We start from the raw sequence: 15,496 nt of genomic DNA on the forward strand, positions 1-15,496 counted from the left end.
TGCTCACCGAATGTTCCTTACGTGCGAAGAATACTCCAACAAATTAGTAATAAAACGATTTCCAAACGAACAGCATCATTTCATAATGTGACGTCTTTATTTCTTCACATAACGATCGGTACCGCATTCGTCGTTTCATTGCATTCACTTAACAATTTCCGTTACAAGCCCTGCAGCAATCGTAACACCCTCCACGCGCAACATAATTCTTCCCAGATCCTTAAAGTCCGCGTACCGCTCCATGCCGATCGGACGCTGAAATTCGATCTCTACCAAGGCGCACGAATTGTTGCCCAAGCAGCGTGGATTGCGCTTAATCACCTCACCCGTACCCTTGTGCAGTTGTGCCTTCAGTTTGCGAATCGTGGCCGGTTCGATAAGCGACTGATGATGCAGCAGCACCGGATATCCTCTCGTAATCGGTACTTTAATGTTAAACACAACGATACGTGCGAGTAGCCGGGTAGCTAACGGGATGGGATGATAAATATCGGACAGTATGTACCCAACCGAGATGTTATTGATGTCGACGTTGGCCAGCGTTAGCGATACTTGATCACCGGCAAAAGCCGTCTGGTGAGGTAATTCATCGATCGTGATGTTCTTCACCACGGCCTGCTCCTTGGTCGGACACACCAACAATTTGTCATTTACGCACACCATACCGGACTCGATGCGGCCGCAGAGACAAAATCCCGATCCGGTGCCTTTAAATATATCCGCCACCGACAGACGAAACGGTTTATCGATAGCGCGTTCTGGTGTTTTGAAAGTGTCTGGAAAATAGATTCGAAGGCAATACATTGCATTACACCCTTTTCAAGTGACCAGTTTTAAAACGATTCACTTACCAATTACGTTCAAAAGTGTCGGACCAACGTACCACTGGGTCAACCCGAGATCCGTTGGATCTTTAACCAAATTCTCTCCCGTTAGCCCCGAGCAGGGAACATAGGTAACGTCCGCATCGCGGAATCCAGCCTGTTTAAGGAACACCTTCAATTTGTTCACTATCTCGTCGAATCTCTCCTTTGACCAGCCGACCGTGTCCAACTTATTGACGACCACACCGAGCTGACTGACGCCAAGCGAACGTACCAGCAGTGCGTGCTCTCGCGTTTGACCACCCTGCTCGAAACCGGTTTCAAATTCTCCACGTGTAGCATCCACCACCAGCAAGGCCACATCTGCCTGATTTGCTCCCGATATCATGTTCGGAATGAAGTCCTTATGGCCAGGAGCATCCAGTAGCGTTATCTGAAAGAGTTATTTATGGATTTAATGTTCAATTTAAATCACGTCCTTCACCACAAATTCGCGTTACCTCTTTTGTTGCGGTTTCGAATCGCGTACTTCCCACATCCATCGTAATGCCTCGCTCTCGCTCCTCACCCGTTTCGTCCAGCACCCAGGCATACATGAAGCTGGACTTGCCCAACTTTTTGCTTTCCTGCTCGTGCTTGTGCATGACGCGCTGCGAAACATTCCCAGTATCATACAACAGATGGCCCATCAGCGTACTTTTGCCCGCATCCACATGGCCAATCACCACCATATGGATGTGATCCTTCCTCGAGCCACGTTCCTTGCTGAACAGTTCCTTCGCGTTTCTCGACGGTTCCTTCGGGGTGGACTTGCTCGGAAATTGTTGCTGCTGTCGGGTTTCGTCAGTTATTTCGGGCGTGTTGCGTCCGGACACACAGGGTGATTGTACGCGGGGACTGTTCACTTCGAAGGCGAGCGTCTTTTTAGCCACCGATGGACTCGGAGTTATTACAACGGTCGTCGCTACATCGCTCACGGGCCGAACATGCTGCTGAGCGTCGACAGAAGGCGTTGCGATAATGGTCGGTACGTTGTGAGTTTGAAGCTTCTTTTCCGACCGTTCCAGCAATCGTTCACCAATGCCTTTATGCACGAGATGGGTTTCGTTATGGGGGAAGAAAAAAGTGAATAATATTGCGAAATAATCTACCAAACGCACTGGATGGATGAAAGATTTCGATTCACAAAAAAAAGAGGGTGATAAAGCTTTCTAGTGTAAATAAATAGAGGACAAAGAATTTATTTGTTAAAACTTAGGCACTAGAAGAAAATGGATTTCCAAAACGGAAAGATAAAATATATTTAGTCACAATACATCGAATCATATTATTGGTTATTATTGGTAGTCTAGGGTAGGCAATGCAATCGATCAGACCTCTCGAAGCGTCATCCTCTTTCGTGCTTTCCCCTTTGTCCAAAGTTGTCAATTTTCGTTTTTACTGCCGAAATTTCTTTATATGTCCCAATACTATATCGTCCGGAGAGGGCATATCGAAGCGAAACGGCACGACGGTGGTGTAGCTTGGATAGTGATGCGAAACCCGTACCGGAAGCTTTCGCTTCCTGTAACGAATCCCCAGCACAACTCCCATAGGGGATGATGTCAGGGTGCGATGGGAGGAAAGATCCATCTGCAGTACCGAGCTAGCATCGATCGTACAAAACTCATCGATCGTCGGTTTTATCGTTTCCGTAATATCACAATCGACGAAACCATATTTAATTGCATCGTCTGAATCCATTGCTGCACCTTTTGGCTTTGTTGAGCTTTTGTCCCCACTAGCAGAATGTTTTGCATCGGGTTTCTTTTTTATGAGTGCCGATTTCAAATCCAATATCCATCCGGTCTGTGAAACCATTGGTTGGTTGGCTACGGATTGGGCCGATGTGCCATCACTCGCCGAAGCGGGGGAAGCACAAGCAAAGGGTTTTTTGAATATCTGCGGAACGTTAAACCTGGGCGATGCATTTGCCGAAAAGGTGGGAGGTGTCCCTTGCGTTTCAAGATGATGTTTGGCCATATCCGATAGGTTCGAAAAAGATTTCATCGGCACGGCAGAAGAAGCCGTTGTAGATGAACTCGTGCCAATCGAAAGAGCAGCAAACTGTGCTAGCGTTGTGGGTTTAGACGACCCCGAAGAAGCTGCTTTCGTTGGTTCATTATTTTCCTTTTCCAACGATTTAGCTAACGATTTGCTTTGCGATTCTTGTTTAATGCGTTGCTTTACGAAATCGTTCAAATTGCCACCACCGCCGGCACTGAACTGCACCTGCGGTAAAGCAAACCGTATCGCACCAAGGGCTGGAGTAAGGTTGGCTTGAGTTTCCACGGGTTTGGGGGAAGCTTTCATATCTTACCTTCCGTAAGCAATCCAATTGTGATGCCCATCCAGATAGTGTCGAATGCCGTGTTACAGCCACCAGTCGCCAACAAACAGTGATGAGAAACCGAAAAAAAGATACGTTGAAATGAACGTCCGTTAGTATTCTTGCGCGCGCAATCGCCGTACACTTGCGCCTATTTCACATTGAGATCGAATGGGATGTTGGCGCATGTTTATATATCCAAGGCACATTGGTATCAGCACATACTTTTTTGAATATGTTTTGTTTGTAAAACCTTTCAAAAATAAAAGGAAATTCCTTTTACTGCACACTATCCCAGTAAAATAAATAGACATTGAGTGAAATAAAAATTAAAAAAATAACTTTCAAATTTGCACAACGCACAATTTCCTATAGTTAAATTTGAAATTTCACAACATGAACGTATTCTTGAACCGGTATGTGAGCCATGTGGTGTAATGCACGCGCCAGTACCGTATCGATCCGTTTCAGTGTATTGGTGACGGCGACAAACCCCGTACATACCTTTTTCCATCGTATCAGCCGCTAGTTTGCTGCCCGATTTTGCGACTAGCGCCGGCGGTGTCTTGTTGCTGTTCAGTATCTCGTCCAGCGCTTTGCTACAGTCGTAATCATGCTTCATGATTGCTTCCACCATCTGACGGTCGCTACACGTTTCGCCGACAATGTCACGAATTTCATCCATACACGACAGCAACCGTGCACGGTCATCGTCGTTCAGGTCAGGCATCTGGAAGCACTGCGAAACATACCCGTTAATGAGGTGGAGCTCGATCGTAAGATCATCACAAGTTACCTCCGAGTCGCGCCTCTTGTGAGCGGTACCTTCGCGAACATTTTCCGCCGCCAGTTCGTCGTCATCTTCTTCTTCGATGTCGCGATTGTTGGCAAGAAATTCGGACATACTCTGTTGACCTTTGGCACGGTCGTAGATCCATTGCTGGGCATCGGTTGGAGAGATACACTCATCCTCCACCGAATGTCCGTACGGATAATCATCATCATCATAATCTGTATCGGGTGTTGGTGCATGAAAAACAGGATTTTTGGGGCAACATTTACCAAACAGTACGTACCATCGTATACTGCGTTGCGTACATTCCGATGACGGGACATGATTACGGGATTTGCTCTGTGTTTCGCAAGCTAACGCAAATTACAGTTCCTGGATGACGATTACATGCAGCACAAGTTTACTGAGATTGTTTCTTCACTTAGCGGAAGATTTTACACGGCATTATCGAGTTAAATTGCTCTGTAGGCAGAAATCACTACGTGTTTATTTGTTTTGAAGCGTATTCGCGTGCAAATGCGATGAAAACGTCAACCCAAATTCATCGTTCCGGATTATAGCGTGGGGTTCATTACTATGTATCAATCCATCGAAATTATGCGGTCAAAAAGGAAAAAGAACTTCTTCCGAGCCCTTATTTTTATGATTTCACATTTCAATTGATAGCTGATATCGATACAAAGGAAGAATATGCTTCCTTTTTATTAGCCAATCAACAGGGACACACAATGGCGACGAAAGACCATGGAGGATGACAGCTTCATTTGCTATGTGATTTTCGTCTACGTGCCGGTTGGTATCGAGGTTAGGAAATCCCACCCGGTAGGATTGTTTTGAAAACAAAGCAAACGATGCCACCAAAAAAGGACGCCAAGGGAGGAGGAAAAGCTGCACCAGCTAAAGGTGGTGCCAGTGGAAAGAAAGGTGCTGGAGGGGGTGCTGAAGAAGGTAAAACCATTGTGGTCATCGTATTGCTTGCATCTCGCACTAACCGATGTCGTTTGCTTGAAGGTGCAGCAAAGGAGAAAAAAGGTGGCTCGGCGGTGAAAGTACGACACATTCTTTGTGAGAAGCAAGGTAAAATAATGGAAGCGCTGGAAAAATTGAAAGAGGGCCAGGCGTTTAATGTGGTTGCGACAAACTACAGCGAAGACAAGGCACGTCAGGGAGGTGATCTTGGGTGGCAGATCCGTGGTGCAATGGTGGGACCGTTTCAGGATGCGGCCTTTGCGTTACCCATTTCTACCACCAACGCTCCCAAGTACACGGATCCACCCATCAAGACCAAGTTCGGATATCATATTATCATGGTGGAAGGCAAAAAATAAATGCTTTTTTATGTTTTCATTTCGTTTTCCATTTATCATGATTCGTTTGTACATTCTTCACTAGTTGCCCGGTTTGGTAGAAACAGTAGGAGGCCACATACAGCCCCAAATAGTTACTGATGCTCTCGGTGTAGGTGCGCTGGAGATAGATGAAGCCCACATTTTCCGAGGCAAAAAAGAAGAAATTCGACAGCACCGAGGGTATGAACACGTGCGTACCGATAATGGCTCGCCAACGGCTATCGGCGCGAGTGCAATGATTTACCAGCCTTTCGAGCAAGATACAAATCCAATTGATCAGTGACCATATGAGGATGAACAGAAACACACCGTGCCAGATGTAGATGAACGCGAAGGTGGCCAAGCTGGCCAGGATTTTACGAGGCAAACGGGACGTTTTCGTGCACAGCTCGGTGTAGATGTACTTGAACAGGAACTCGTACAAACTTCTATCGAAAAACTTCCACATGTCCGAGTATTGGTTCACTCTTGCAATACATATTGGTTTGGCGGGCATATCAATTCCGTCGAATCGACCAAACGCGATGCCAACGCCATAGAACACGACGTACTTGATGCAGAAAAACTGTCCCATCAGAAAGCCCAATCCATACAGTGCCCAAAGATTTACGTGCCGCAGCAGTACTAGATCTTGCTGGATGAGATTCACATACAGGAAGTGTTGTCCTGCAAGCATGACCAACGCCCAAAACCATGCCATCATTAAACGCTTTGCCAGCGTCCACATACGGTAGGGAAAGCTGTGTGGTTCCAGTTCCAGTTGGAAATGGTTGTGCAGCGTTTTGAACCGGCTGTACACTATGGCAGGTCCCATTAGGAGCAGCGGAAAGTACAGCAAGTAAGCCATCAGATCACGCAAACCATAACGCTCTTTCGGTGACGCTTCTCGGCCTTTATCCAGACAGAAGCTGGCACACTTGATAACGTTCCACGAGGTAATTAGGCTCAGCTCGAGAAGTTGATCGTTATGAATATTGAAGTGGACATTTAGCTTGTCGTAAAAGTACCACACCTTGAAATAGTTGATGACCGCGATCCATACGAATGTTTTCAGCCACACAGTGCGCCGGTAATATTTCGCTGGGTTACCGTAATAGAAAGATAAACATTGCACTAGTATCACTGCTAATACTGCTACGTTGTACATGTGATAGATCACGCAAAGTCCAAATAATGTTAAAACGGTGGAAGTGTGATTGGCACAAACACGGCGCGAAAATTCCATTACCGCGACGTGTACGAGGAAATAGATTCCATGCCGTTCAACGAACCCGATATAATGCTCCCATTCCCAATCGAAATCGTCACGTCGTCGGTGTTTGAATATGCACCATCCGGCATCGAGGGTGTGATAGTTGGTCAAGTTTTCTGTAAGAAATGATGAATGGTAGCTTCATTCGGTGTCAAACTTGCTCACGCGAACTTACCATTGCTTAGCTCATAGTTTTTGTAGAACGAGTATATTAAACATCCAATATAGAGGACCGCACAACCAATCAACTCTGCTGGCGGTTTTTGCCCCATATCGAAGCCGCATTTATAAGGTCACTGTTATTGAGTGTGTTAAATGGATTTTCTAAACCATCATGCTCGTGATTGGAATTTTGCGGCTTTTAATACGATTCTACAATTACAGAAAGGGAGGGAAATAAGGCCAAATAAAATAGTTTATTTTAATCGGATCTTAACAACGACCGGCTTTTACTGGCAACGATTTTACTTTTTACGCTAAGGAAAGCAATTTGTTTACGTTTGAAGGCAGCCTGCGAAGGGGAATGTAAACAAATCAGCAGAACGGTGGCGCCGCCAACGGACATCGAAATTTGACAACCTAACAAACATTCAAAATTTCTGGTATAAGCGACGGTTGAGATTTTGGGTCATTTGCAAAACGTATAAAACAATGTAATGTAAAGCTTTTTTACTTACCCGTACAGTTCATATCGTTTGAACAGCAATGAAAAAGTCACATAATCGATTCGTTTTTTTTTTGCGTTGGCTTTATTGTACTTTCTTTTCACTTTTTATGTAAATTTTCGAAATACACTTAAAATAATGCACTGGTAAAAAAAGGTTCTTATGTTTGTAATGATTTTTTTTCTGCATTCTTAAAACCAAAACGCGTGCCTACACCTGCAGTTAGACTCAGTTTCTGTTGCTTTCGTCAAAAGCTATTACTTAAATTAAGAGTAAGAAGCTAAACGCGTAAATGACATGCAACAAACGTAGAAAGATGGGAATAATCATTAATACAAAAAATACGGAACGGAAACATTACACAAAGCAAAATGCATCTCGTGTGTACACTGGTTATGCGGGGTTCTTTTAGTTTCTGTAGATCTTATTCACCTAATATCACATGTTTGATTTGTTTAGAAACCCTTCAGACGTTTGCGCGCCTTGTAAACGTTCGAATATTCAAATGATTTGACCTTTTGTCTTTAAATTTCCCCGTTTTGTAAATATGATAGAAGCTCCTAACAACATTCTACAACAAGATATTTCAAAGCGATTGTTCTCCTTGTGTGATCCTCGTCAGTTTTGTAAAGTTGTAATGTGATTGTTGCTTTTCTTTTTTACTTATTGTTAATCGTTACACGTTAGGCAACTGTACCGCTATTATGTGCCGCGTGATGTTCTACCGCCATTAGCCTTTTTAGTATAAAAGTAATGTAAGAATTAAGTGTTTAAAATACAAATAGAAATCGATCAAATAAATATACACGGGTAAGGGAATTAAATGAGAAATAAATAAGTGTGTGAATAATTTACATATAAATAAGTACATAAATTAAGTGCGAACACACTGACACAAAAGTGTAATATGCCATCTTTGGTGCTTAATCTTTTAAAGCAAATGTAGTTTTGGTTACGAGTTAACTATTTTTGGTGTTTTGGACTAGTAAATGTACATGGTGTTGACTAGTCAGACATGTTTTAAAGGGCCGTGTTATTTTTGAGATCTTGATGAAAGCCGAAGAAAGCTTACAGTGAAATAAATAAATAAATAAATATGACTAGCAAATGACCAGAAAACGTGTTGGATACTTTCTAAATTTAGGTACATACACCCTGACTAGTGGGGCCCACCAGCTTTGAACTAGCTGTGTGTGATTAACGTGCTGGACTAGAATTGCTCATTTGTTGCTTTGGTATAAATACGAGACTCCGCAAGTAAAATTTACCAGCATGACTAGCATGACACCTTAAAAAACTAAACTTTTCTCGCTACTCGGTTAATTCTTATACATTACATTCTACGTAGGGTGCGCATTGTACATTGGCATGTTGTGCTACAGTTGATACCTTTCGATTTTCGTCACCACTTTGCAGCGGTCCGACCGAAGGTCTTTGCTACCTAACATGGCACACGGTTATTCGCACGATTGCAAAAGCCTCTCCCGAACCTGCAGCGCACTGTTTCAAATGCACCAAACCCACACTATTGCGAACGGGCGGTGCGCATTCGAAAGCCTTTTGCGTCAAAAGTTAAACGAAACAAAAATCAATTCGAAAACGAAACTAAATCAAAATCGTATACAAAATGCAATGGGAAAAGGATTTTCTTACAGGTTCTAGGCAAATGGACAGTTCTGCCGACAAGCAGAAGCTTATTTGTACAATGGATTTGTGAACAGCGCATGTCCAAATGTTTGAAATCTTTACAGGTCCGGTACATTCGGTACTCATCGCAACAGTGACTTATGCTTCAAATGTCAATTATAATTAGCGGTGTGTCAGTGGGTTGCTCGGATGGTATCGTTCTTTGGCTCTCGGTATGATACACCGAAGCACCGTGGAACGAATCCCATCTAAACCGACGTGACCAGATGAGATGAGATCATTATTATTGAAGCCAAAAAGAATAAAGATGGAGAGTGAATTTCCTGGATATGAGAAAAGAATAATGTGGCAAATTGGAACTTGATATTGTCCAAAAGGTGGTGTGTTGTTATGTTGTATGAGCATTTTTGTAATAACGAACGTCACAAAAAAATCTACACAAGTGTAGAGTACCATAAATCACACACATATCAAACCTAACTCTATACACGAGAATGACTAGATGGTTACTCATCTTTGGGGGGGGAGGTTATGGTTTTGAAGTTTTGCAAACTTCAAATCCCTCGAATGTACAAGAAGTATGGCTGCTTGGGACGGAAGTTCCTGATTTTGTTTTCCTCGTAGCAAATAGCGTGTAGACATAAGACGTATAAAAGTGTTTCAAAACGAAACGAAAGATTGTTTAAAAGAAATAGCTTACAGCAATGGGAAGAGAAACGATAGAATGCGCAAGAGAAACTAGCACACATAGCGAACAAGACAACAACCTCGAAACTCGCCACCGAAACTTCCGTCGAAAAAGAGAAAAAGAAAGAAAGTAAATACGACACTACGACTAGGGTTTTTTTTTCTCTTCCGGTGAAGCTTTGCTTCTCTAAAACTACCGACTAGCATTGCTCGTTATCTTTGGAATGTAAAAGAAAATCTACAAAAAAACAAACCGTCTCCCAATAACTGTCCTCGTCAGTCTAGGGCTAGCTCTACTAAGTTACTAACAGTACCGGCAGGGGGCGCCATTGATGCGTGACAAACCGTCCCGACACACTCCCTCTTAAATAGTAATCCTTTGGTATGGCGCTGTAGAATCGGGTTCGAATACGTTTCTTGAAATGTACAAATGTCGCATTTTGTAAAATGCTGCTTCACTTAGTAGTTCTTAGTTCACAGTAGGCAACATCAGCGGTAGAACATCACACTGCATCCGCGGCGGAACAGTATACGTTATAAATATGTCAAGAGTACAATGCTAAGGCTGCGTTCACGTTCGATCGATCCGTAACCGATCGTTGTACGGGCAGGCAGGTTACTAACTATTACGGAACTCCTTGGTAAAGAATCTCGAGTTTACACCCAAAAAAAAAAAAACCCCACATACACCCAATCGAAATCCTACGTACTAAAAGCCTTACTTACACAACCAGTGCCGTGGTGTGCCGGATGACGGACGGTCCGTTCCGGAGACGGGCGAGAGCGGCGGCGGCGAGATTTTCCTCCTCGGTGAAACGATCGCAGTAGGCCGAACGGTACTGACGCTCCATCTCGTCCTCTTCCTCTGCGTTGTCGCGGTAGTCCTCGTTGATGACCAGCGTACGCTCCTCACAGTCGCTGTCCTGGTCATCGTCATGATCCAACGCAACGCTGCCCCGTCCGGAGGAGGACACCACCGAACTGGCGCGTTCCTGCTGCACAAACGTCACAACGGTCGCCGCATCCGGATAGTATCCGGTAGTGACGATCTCAATCTCCTGCGCACCACTGTCGTTGGATGCGAGCGTACTGTACATGGTGAGCGGCGGTGGCTTCACTCTCGTTGGCGGGTCTTCCCCACAGTCGGTATACGTAATACCGCCGCTTTCCACCGATTGGCCCGATTGGTTGGAATGGTTCGAGTCCTCACCGCGGTACTGCGCGCCGACGGTAACCGGTGGGCTTGGGGCGCGCTTCGCCGTCCCCTTCCTGGTTGGCTGTTTGTTGTGCGTTAGCTGGTGTTTCTTGAGGTAGGCCGGCCGTTTGAACGTTTTGTCACACTGGTTGCACCGGAACTTACCGGTGGCACCATCCGAGTCGGCCGAATCGCTGCCCGCTTCCACCTTGCCCGCGCCACCCTTCTTGCCGACCTGGTCGCGCGGTTTGTGCCATCGGCGATGCGACGCCAGGTTGGCCGGACAGTTGAACCGCTTGCCACACTCGGGACACCGGTACTCGAGCAGCACGATGCAGGAGCAGCGATGCTGTGCCAACCCGAACGCGTCGTCAAACTCGAGCCGGCAAAGTTTGCAGTTGTAACCACCGATCACGTTCGGGATGGCGGCCAGCTCGGCCCGCACCTCATCCGACACCTCGACCAGATTGAACTGCGGATCGATGTCACCGGATTCGCGTGGCGAATCCCCGCTGAGCGCTTCCTCCAGCGAGATGATGATCGTGCCGGACACGGGCGATGAGTTCTCCTCGTCGAACTTTAGCTTCCGGATGGCTTTCGCGCGGCGCTCCTTGGTACCGCCGGACGGCACCGTGGCGGCGGGTGGATTTTTCGAACCCTTCGGTGGATTTGTGGCGGTTGGTTCACGGGCTCCCTTTGCCGGTGTGCTTAAACCCTGCCGGACGTCGGTCGGCTCCGGTTCGCTGGGCTCCGCACACGGTTTGGCGCGTTTTGGCAGTGGGCCTTCCGTTTTCGTCGGCACATTCAGCTGATTGTCCTCACGGTAGCGCTTCTTCAGCGGGGAAGGTGTTGCCGGTGGGGTGATGGGACCCCCGGTTGCTGCTTGGCGCACGGTCAAATCCAGCGGACTGTCGGACCCACCGGTCGCGGGCACTTTGCCGGTGGTACTGACCGGTTTTCCGACTACATTGCCGTACTGCACCTTGTAGGACGGCGGTAAGCTGGCCACCGTGGTCAGGAGACCAGCTGGGGATAGTTGGCGGGATTGTACGATTGCTGCCATCCTTGCATGTCACAACACACTCTGGAACGGACACTGGCGCGACACGGGAAACACTACCACGTCCACGACACACGTTAAACCTCACAATGGTCGCACAAGGCCACTACTTGCGTGGGGATAGTACTATTTACAAACGGGTCGCAGTCTCTGTCACAACTTTCGCAACAGTACAAAATAACCAAAAAAAAAAGGAAAGGATATTCCTATTCGCCGACTGGTGGCGTACGAACGTGTGCGTATGACCTCGGCCGTGGCCAGGCACTGAATGATCCTCTCGCCGGCAGATCCGGTCCGTTTTATATGTGCGGCCTCACACTTCACCGTGCTGGTGTACAACAGTGGCGTGCTCGAGGGGTTTACTACGGTACATAACGCGCCACATCCACAAGGATACGAAATGGAAACCCCTCGGAAACCATCGTGAAACAGCCGATCATCGTGTGAGACCGGTTTCTATACCACCGGAAGGCAAGCGGATACATAAGAGAGAGAGAGAGAGAGAGAGAGACATTGGTGTGTGTGCGCATGTGTTTTTCCCCTCTTTGAGTTTCCCACTCGGACACGCACACACCGACAGCCGAGAGTAAAGCGCCGTACGGATGTAAACACAACCTCGCCCCCGGTTCTCTCCCTTCGCGCTTTCCCTACGCTCTAGCGCGGTGGCACGCGACTCCGACTTGCACAAAGAACGTCGAGCACGTGCGGCGTTGACGGCGTCCTTTCCCTGGACTTTGTTTTCTGGGTGCGTTCCTTATTCCATTGCTGTGCTCCTTCTCGCTCAACTACTCCACGCATCTCTTTCGTTACTCCGTAAGGATATTCGACTACTCTTTAAGCGTCCCTTTTGCCACCACCGTTCCGCTCGTCCGAAGCCCGGGTTTTGGACCAAAAAAAAAGAGGTTCAATTCGATTCATCAGGTTTTTCTTGTTCTTCTTGCCGCGTAGCTCTCGTTCGACTGTGTCTTCTGCGGCCAATATTCCACAGCATAACGCAGCGCGGGTGCGAATGGTGATTCATGCCTTAACAGACAACCTTTAGTCCCCGGTTCCGTGTATTTCCTTGCCGCTCGTGCTTAATGCTGTTCCTTTTACCACGCTCCTGCTGCCTTGCACGATCATTACCGCACGGCGAGTTGCCTTGAGAATGAAAGGGATTTTCCCCTGCTTGCGACGAGGATCCTGCTGGCGCTTGGCGCACGATCGTACGTAAAAGGGGAGAGCACCATTCGTGGTTTAGGGCTGTTAATTATGATTAGTTTTTTGGGTTGCAACAGCAGTAGCATTTGCAACACGATGCAGTAAAGCGTGAAAGTAGATGGAAATGAATATGCGTACGGGCAAACGCATGTTTATCAATCTTGGTCTTTGTTCCATCTAGGGCCAGGAAATAAAAAGGGAGATTGATTTTCATTTATCAAATGCCGTGCCTGTGTTGCTGGTTTTGTGTCGCTATTTTTTATCTTTCTCTCTCTCTCTCTCTCTCTCTCTCTCTCTCTTCTACTATTATTTTAAACCCACCTTTATTTGATTCCTTCCATCTCCTCTTGCGCCACAGCTGCGCGTATGATCTACGTAGGAACGCTATTATGGCTCGTGCCGTGGCGTGTGTGGCGCACGCTGGTGAATTTTTCCGCATTATTGCTTTTTTTTTCTTTTTCGCTAAGTACACAAGCAGAGGTTTGGTGACGGCAAGGGAATACGATCCGGAATATACCTACCTTCCTTTTTTTTTTGTTGGTTGCTGCTTGACGCTTTGTGTCATACCGTTAAGTTACAGCCGAGTTGCAGCTGCTGATCAAGCCGAAAGGAGCGTTATATTTTATTTGTTGTTTCTTTTCCGCCAGATTGACAGTACGATCGCAGGTAAAACCGTCTCTCATCCCTGGTAGATGATGGTAAGATTCCGAAACTTTCGGATGCTCGAACGATCATATGTTTTCGGGGAGATCCTTGATCCTTTCAGTGTCAATGAACTTTTTTTTCCCACTTTTCCGTTGTGTTGCGTTTTACTTCTCCTTACGTTTCGATGCTGTATTGTTAGATTTTTGTTTTGCAAAGGATTCCTATACCCTAGGAGGTAGAATTTGTAGATCACAAAGATTTTGATCCTCCTTCGCCCGTCAGCTGGTGACTGGTGGATTTGTTTGCGAATTGGCAAATGTGTAAGAATTCTTTCCGAGTAACTGGTTCCTGGGGTACTTTCGTATAACAGTTGCCATTTTGATCCCATTCGCCAATATTAGATACATTTACAACAGGATTTACATCCAATAAAACACGAAGATATCTCCTACTAAATCCGATCTGCTTAATGTCTACTTGTCTAACGAGCACTTGTCCAGGGGTTAAAAGTCATCCCGTCCGTGTGTTCGTAACGCCACCTTGCTACAAAGTTCTTAACCTTCCCCACTGATGGCACCTGTCCCGACGTCTTTGCCCGTAACGTCGTAACTAAGGGGTTAGGTGAACCTTCCGCAAAGACGGTGGAACAATTCTTTTATGCTACGTGTCTCTCGTGGTGCGCCTTTTTATCGCTCCATAAACACCGGTAGCAAACTACCGGTAATAGGAGCTCACCACAACAAAAACTCACCCTTTTCGATACGCCGTCTTGAAAAAAAAAACTCCCCCCTGAAGAATGTCGGGGAATGTGATGTGATGATGGCGAAGAGGACGGCGAACTTCGAAAGGCTCGTAAAGCAAAGGCTGGTTCACCGTCTGGAAGTACCGTACGGGAAGACCCTACCTTCATCGTCTAGAAGGCAATATGGCACAACCATCGGTGCGGAATGTTTTCAATCGAGGGAAGTGGTTCTCGTCGTAGAATTTCTCAACGAAAGGAAGGTGAATTTTGCACTATCAAGTTCACGGTCTCATGGTGATGCCGCAGGGGATTGAGTGTTGGAGATGGACTTACATTAAGCTTAAGCAATTAACGCAATTAAATCATTGATTTAGAAGTTCCGATTGTTTAATTCAATAAAATTCTATACTTTAAACTAAACGCTCCAAAATACCATTCAATTGGTACTCGAGGTTAATAACTGTCCCTCAACATGGCGGGACGTGTGGTCTTTCAGCCATGTCCTTACCTATTACCTTTACTAGCTCCACATGTTTATCAGTTGTTTATTATCGAGCAAATAAGATAATCATAATAAAATCTATCGCAAACACACACACGCACACACCTGGGGACACATCTGGGGACGGGAAACACACTACGGCTCGTGTCACGGCGCTGCCGTCGTGCATAATCGTTCTGGTCGTGTGCATTTCGTTGTATGCTAGTTATTTATTTATTCCATTAATCTACCCATGACGCGTACCAAAAAAAAAAACACACGCTGGAAAGGATTTCTGTACCGTGGAAAGGCAAATTAACCGGCAGAAAATACAAATGTTGCCCTAACAAAAAGGAGAAATGCACACGCGCCACAACATGCCAAAGGTGCTGCCGAGTGTGACAAACACGGTTTTTGTTTCAAATGTGTGTGCGTGTGTTTGCCTAGTGTGTGCACACCTTTAACGGTAACTCTTATCTCACCTGGACAGCCCATTGCGCCCCACTGTACAGCGGAACAGCGTGCCAAACAACCCCCAAGAATGGGACACTCAATAATGCCTGCGCTGCATGTGCGTTGGATTCCCGA

At 46.1% G+C, this 15,496-nt stretch overlaps 4 protein-coding genes across 4 annotated transcripts; 1 reads left to right on the forward strand and 3 right to left on the reverse strand.

Moving 5' to 3' along the window:
- Positions 1-144: 144 nt before the first annotated feature.
- LOC128706871 (protein HBS1) lies at positions 145-4,308 on the reverse strand. Its single transcript, XM_053801814.1, has 6 exons — positions 4,269-4,308; positions 3,989-4,203; positions 3,697-3,931; positions 1,325-1,908; positions 852-1,257; positions 145-776 (listed from the first exon to the last, which is right to left on the reverse strand). Exons 1-6 carry the CDS (start codon positions 4,306-4,308, stop codon positions 145-147), a joined length of 2,112 nt encoding a protein of 703 aa, XP_053657789.1.
- A 528-nt stretch (positions 4,309-4,836) lies between these two features.
- Positions 4,837-5,313, forward strand: LOC128706947 (peptidyl-prolyl cis-trans isomerase NIMA-interacting 4). The gene is made up of 2 exons (XM_053801890.1): positions 4,837-4,933; positions 4,997-5,313. The coding sequence occupies exons 1-2, from the start codon at positions 4,837-4,839 to the stop codon at positions 5,311-5,313; spliced, it is 414 nt and encodes a 137-aa protein (XP_053657865.1).
- Positions 5,314-5,329: 16 nt separating this feature from the next.
- LOC128708511 (protein-cysteine N-palmitoyltransferase Rasp) lies at positions 5,330-6,858 on the reverse strand. Its single transcript, XM_053803490.1, has 2 exons — positions 6,762-6,858; positions 5,330-6,702 (listed from the first exon to the last, which is right to left on the reverse strand). The coding sequence occupies exons 1-2, from the start codon at positions 6,856-6,858 to the stop codon at positions 5,330-5,332; spliced, it is 1,470 nt and encodes a 489-aa protein (XP_053659465.1).
- A 3,449-nt stretch (positions 6,859-10,307) lies between these two features.
- On the reverse strand, positions 10,308-11,843 carry LOC128708712 (insulinoma-associated protein 1b). Its single transcript, XM_053803692.1, has one exon. It carries the CDS (start codon positions 11,841-11,843, stop codon positions 10,308-10,310), a length of 1,536 nt encoding a protein of 511 aa, XP_053659667.1.
- Between the last annotated feature and the right edge of the window lie 3,653 nt (positions 11,844-15,496).

This window comes from Anopheles marshallii, chromosome 2 (genome assembly GCF_943734725.1).
Source record: "Anopheles marshallii chromosome 2, idAnoMarsDA_429_01, whole genome shotgun sequence".
Classification (NCBI taxonomy): domain Eukaryota; kingdom Metazoa; phylum Arthropoda; class Insecta; order Diptera; family Culicidae; genus Anopheles; species Anopheles marshallii.

Bases quoted from the DNA above. Each gene is read 5' to 3' on its own strand.
- LOC128708511 (XM_053803490.1), bottom strand. From the start codon at position 6,858: ATGGGGCAAAAACCGCCAGCAGAGTTGATTGGTTGTGCGGTCCTCTAT. The intron at 6,703-6,761 runs GTAAGTTCGCGT...CATTTCTTACAG, and splicing joins AAACTATGAGCTAAGCAATG to AAAACTTGACCAACTATCAC.
- LOC128708712 (XM_053803692.1), bottom strand. From the start codon at position 11,843: ATGGCAGCAATCGTACAATCCCGCCAACTATCCCCAGCTGGTCTCCTG.
- LOC128706947 (XM_053801890.1), top strand. From the start codon at position 4,837: ATGCCACCAAAAAAGGACGCCAAGGGAGGAGGAAAAGCTGCACCAGCT. The intron at 4,934-4,996 runs GTAAAACCATTG...GTTTGCTTGAAG, and splicing joins TGGAGGGGGTGCTGAAGAAG to GTGCAGCAAAGGAGAAAAAA.
- LOC128706871 (XM_053801814.1), bottom strand. From the start codon at position 4,308: ATGTCCCGTCATCGGAATGTACGCAACGCAGTATACGATG. The intron at 1,909-3,696 runs GTATGTACGGGG...TCGTGCATAAAG, and splicing joins GGCTGATACGATGGAAAAAG to GCATTGGTGAACGATTGCTG. The intron at 777-851 runs GTAAGTGAATCG...TCTATTTTCCAG, and splicing joins GACACTTTTGAACGTAATTG to ACACTTTCAAAACACCAGAA.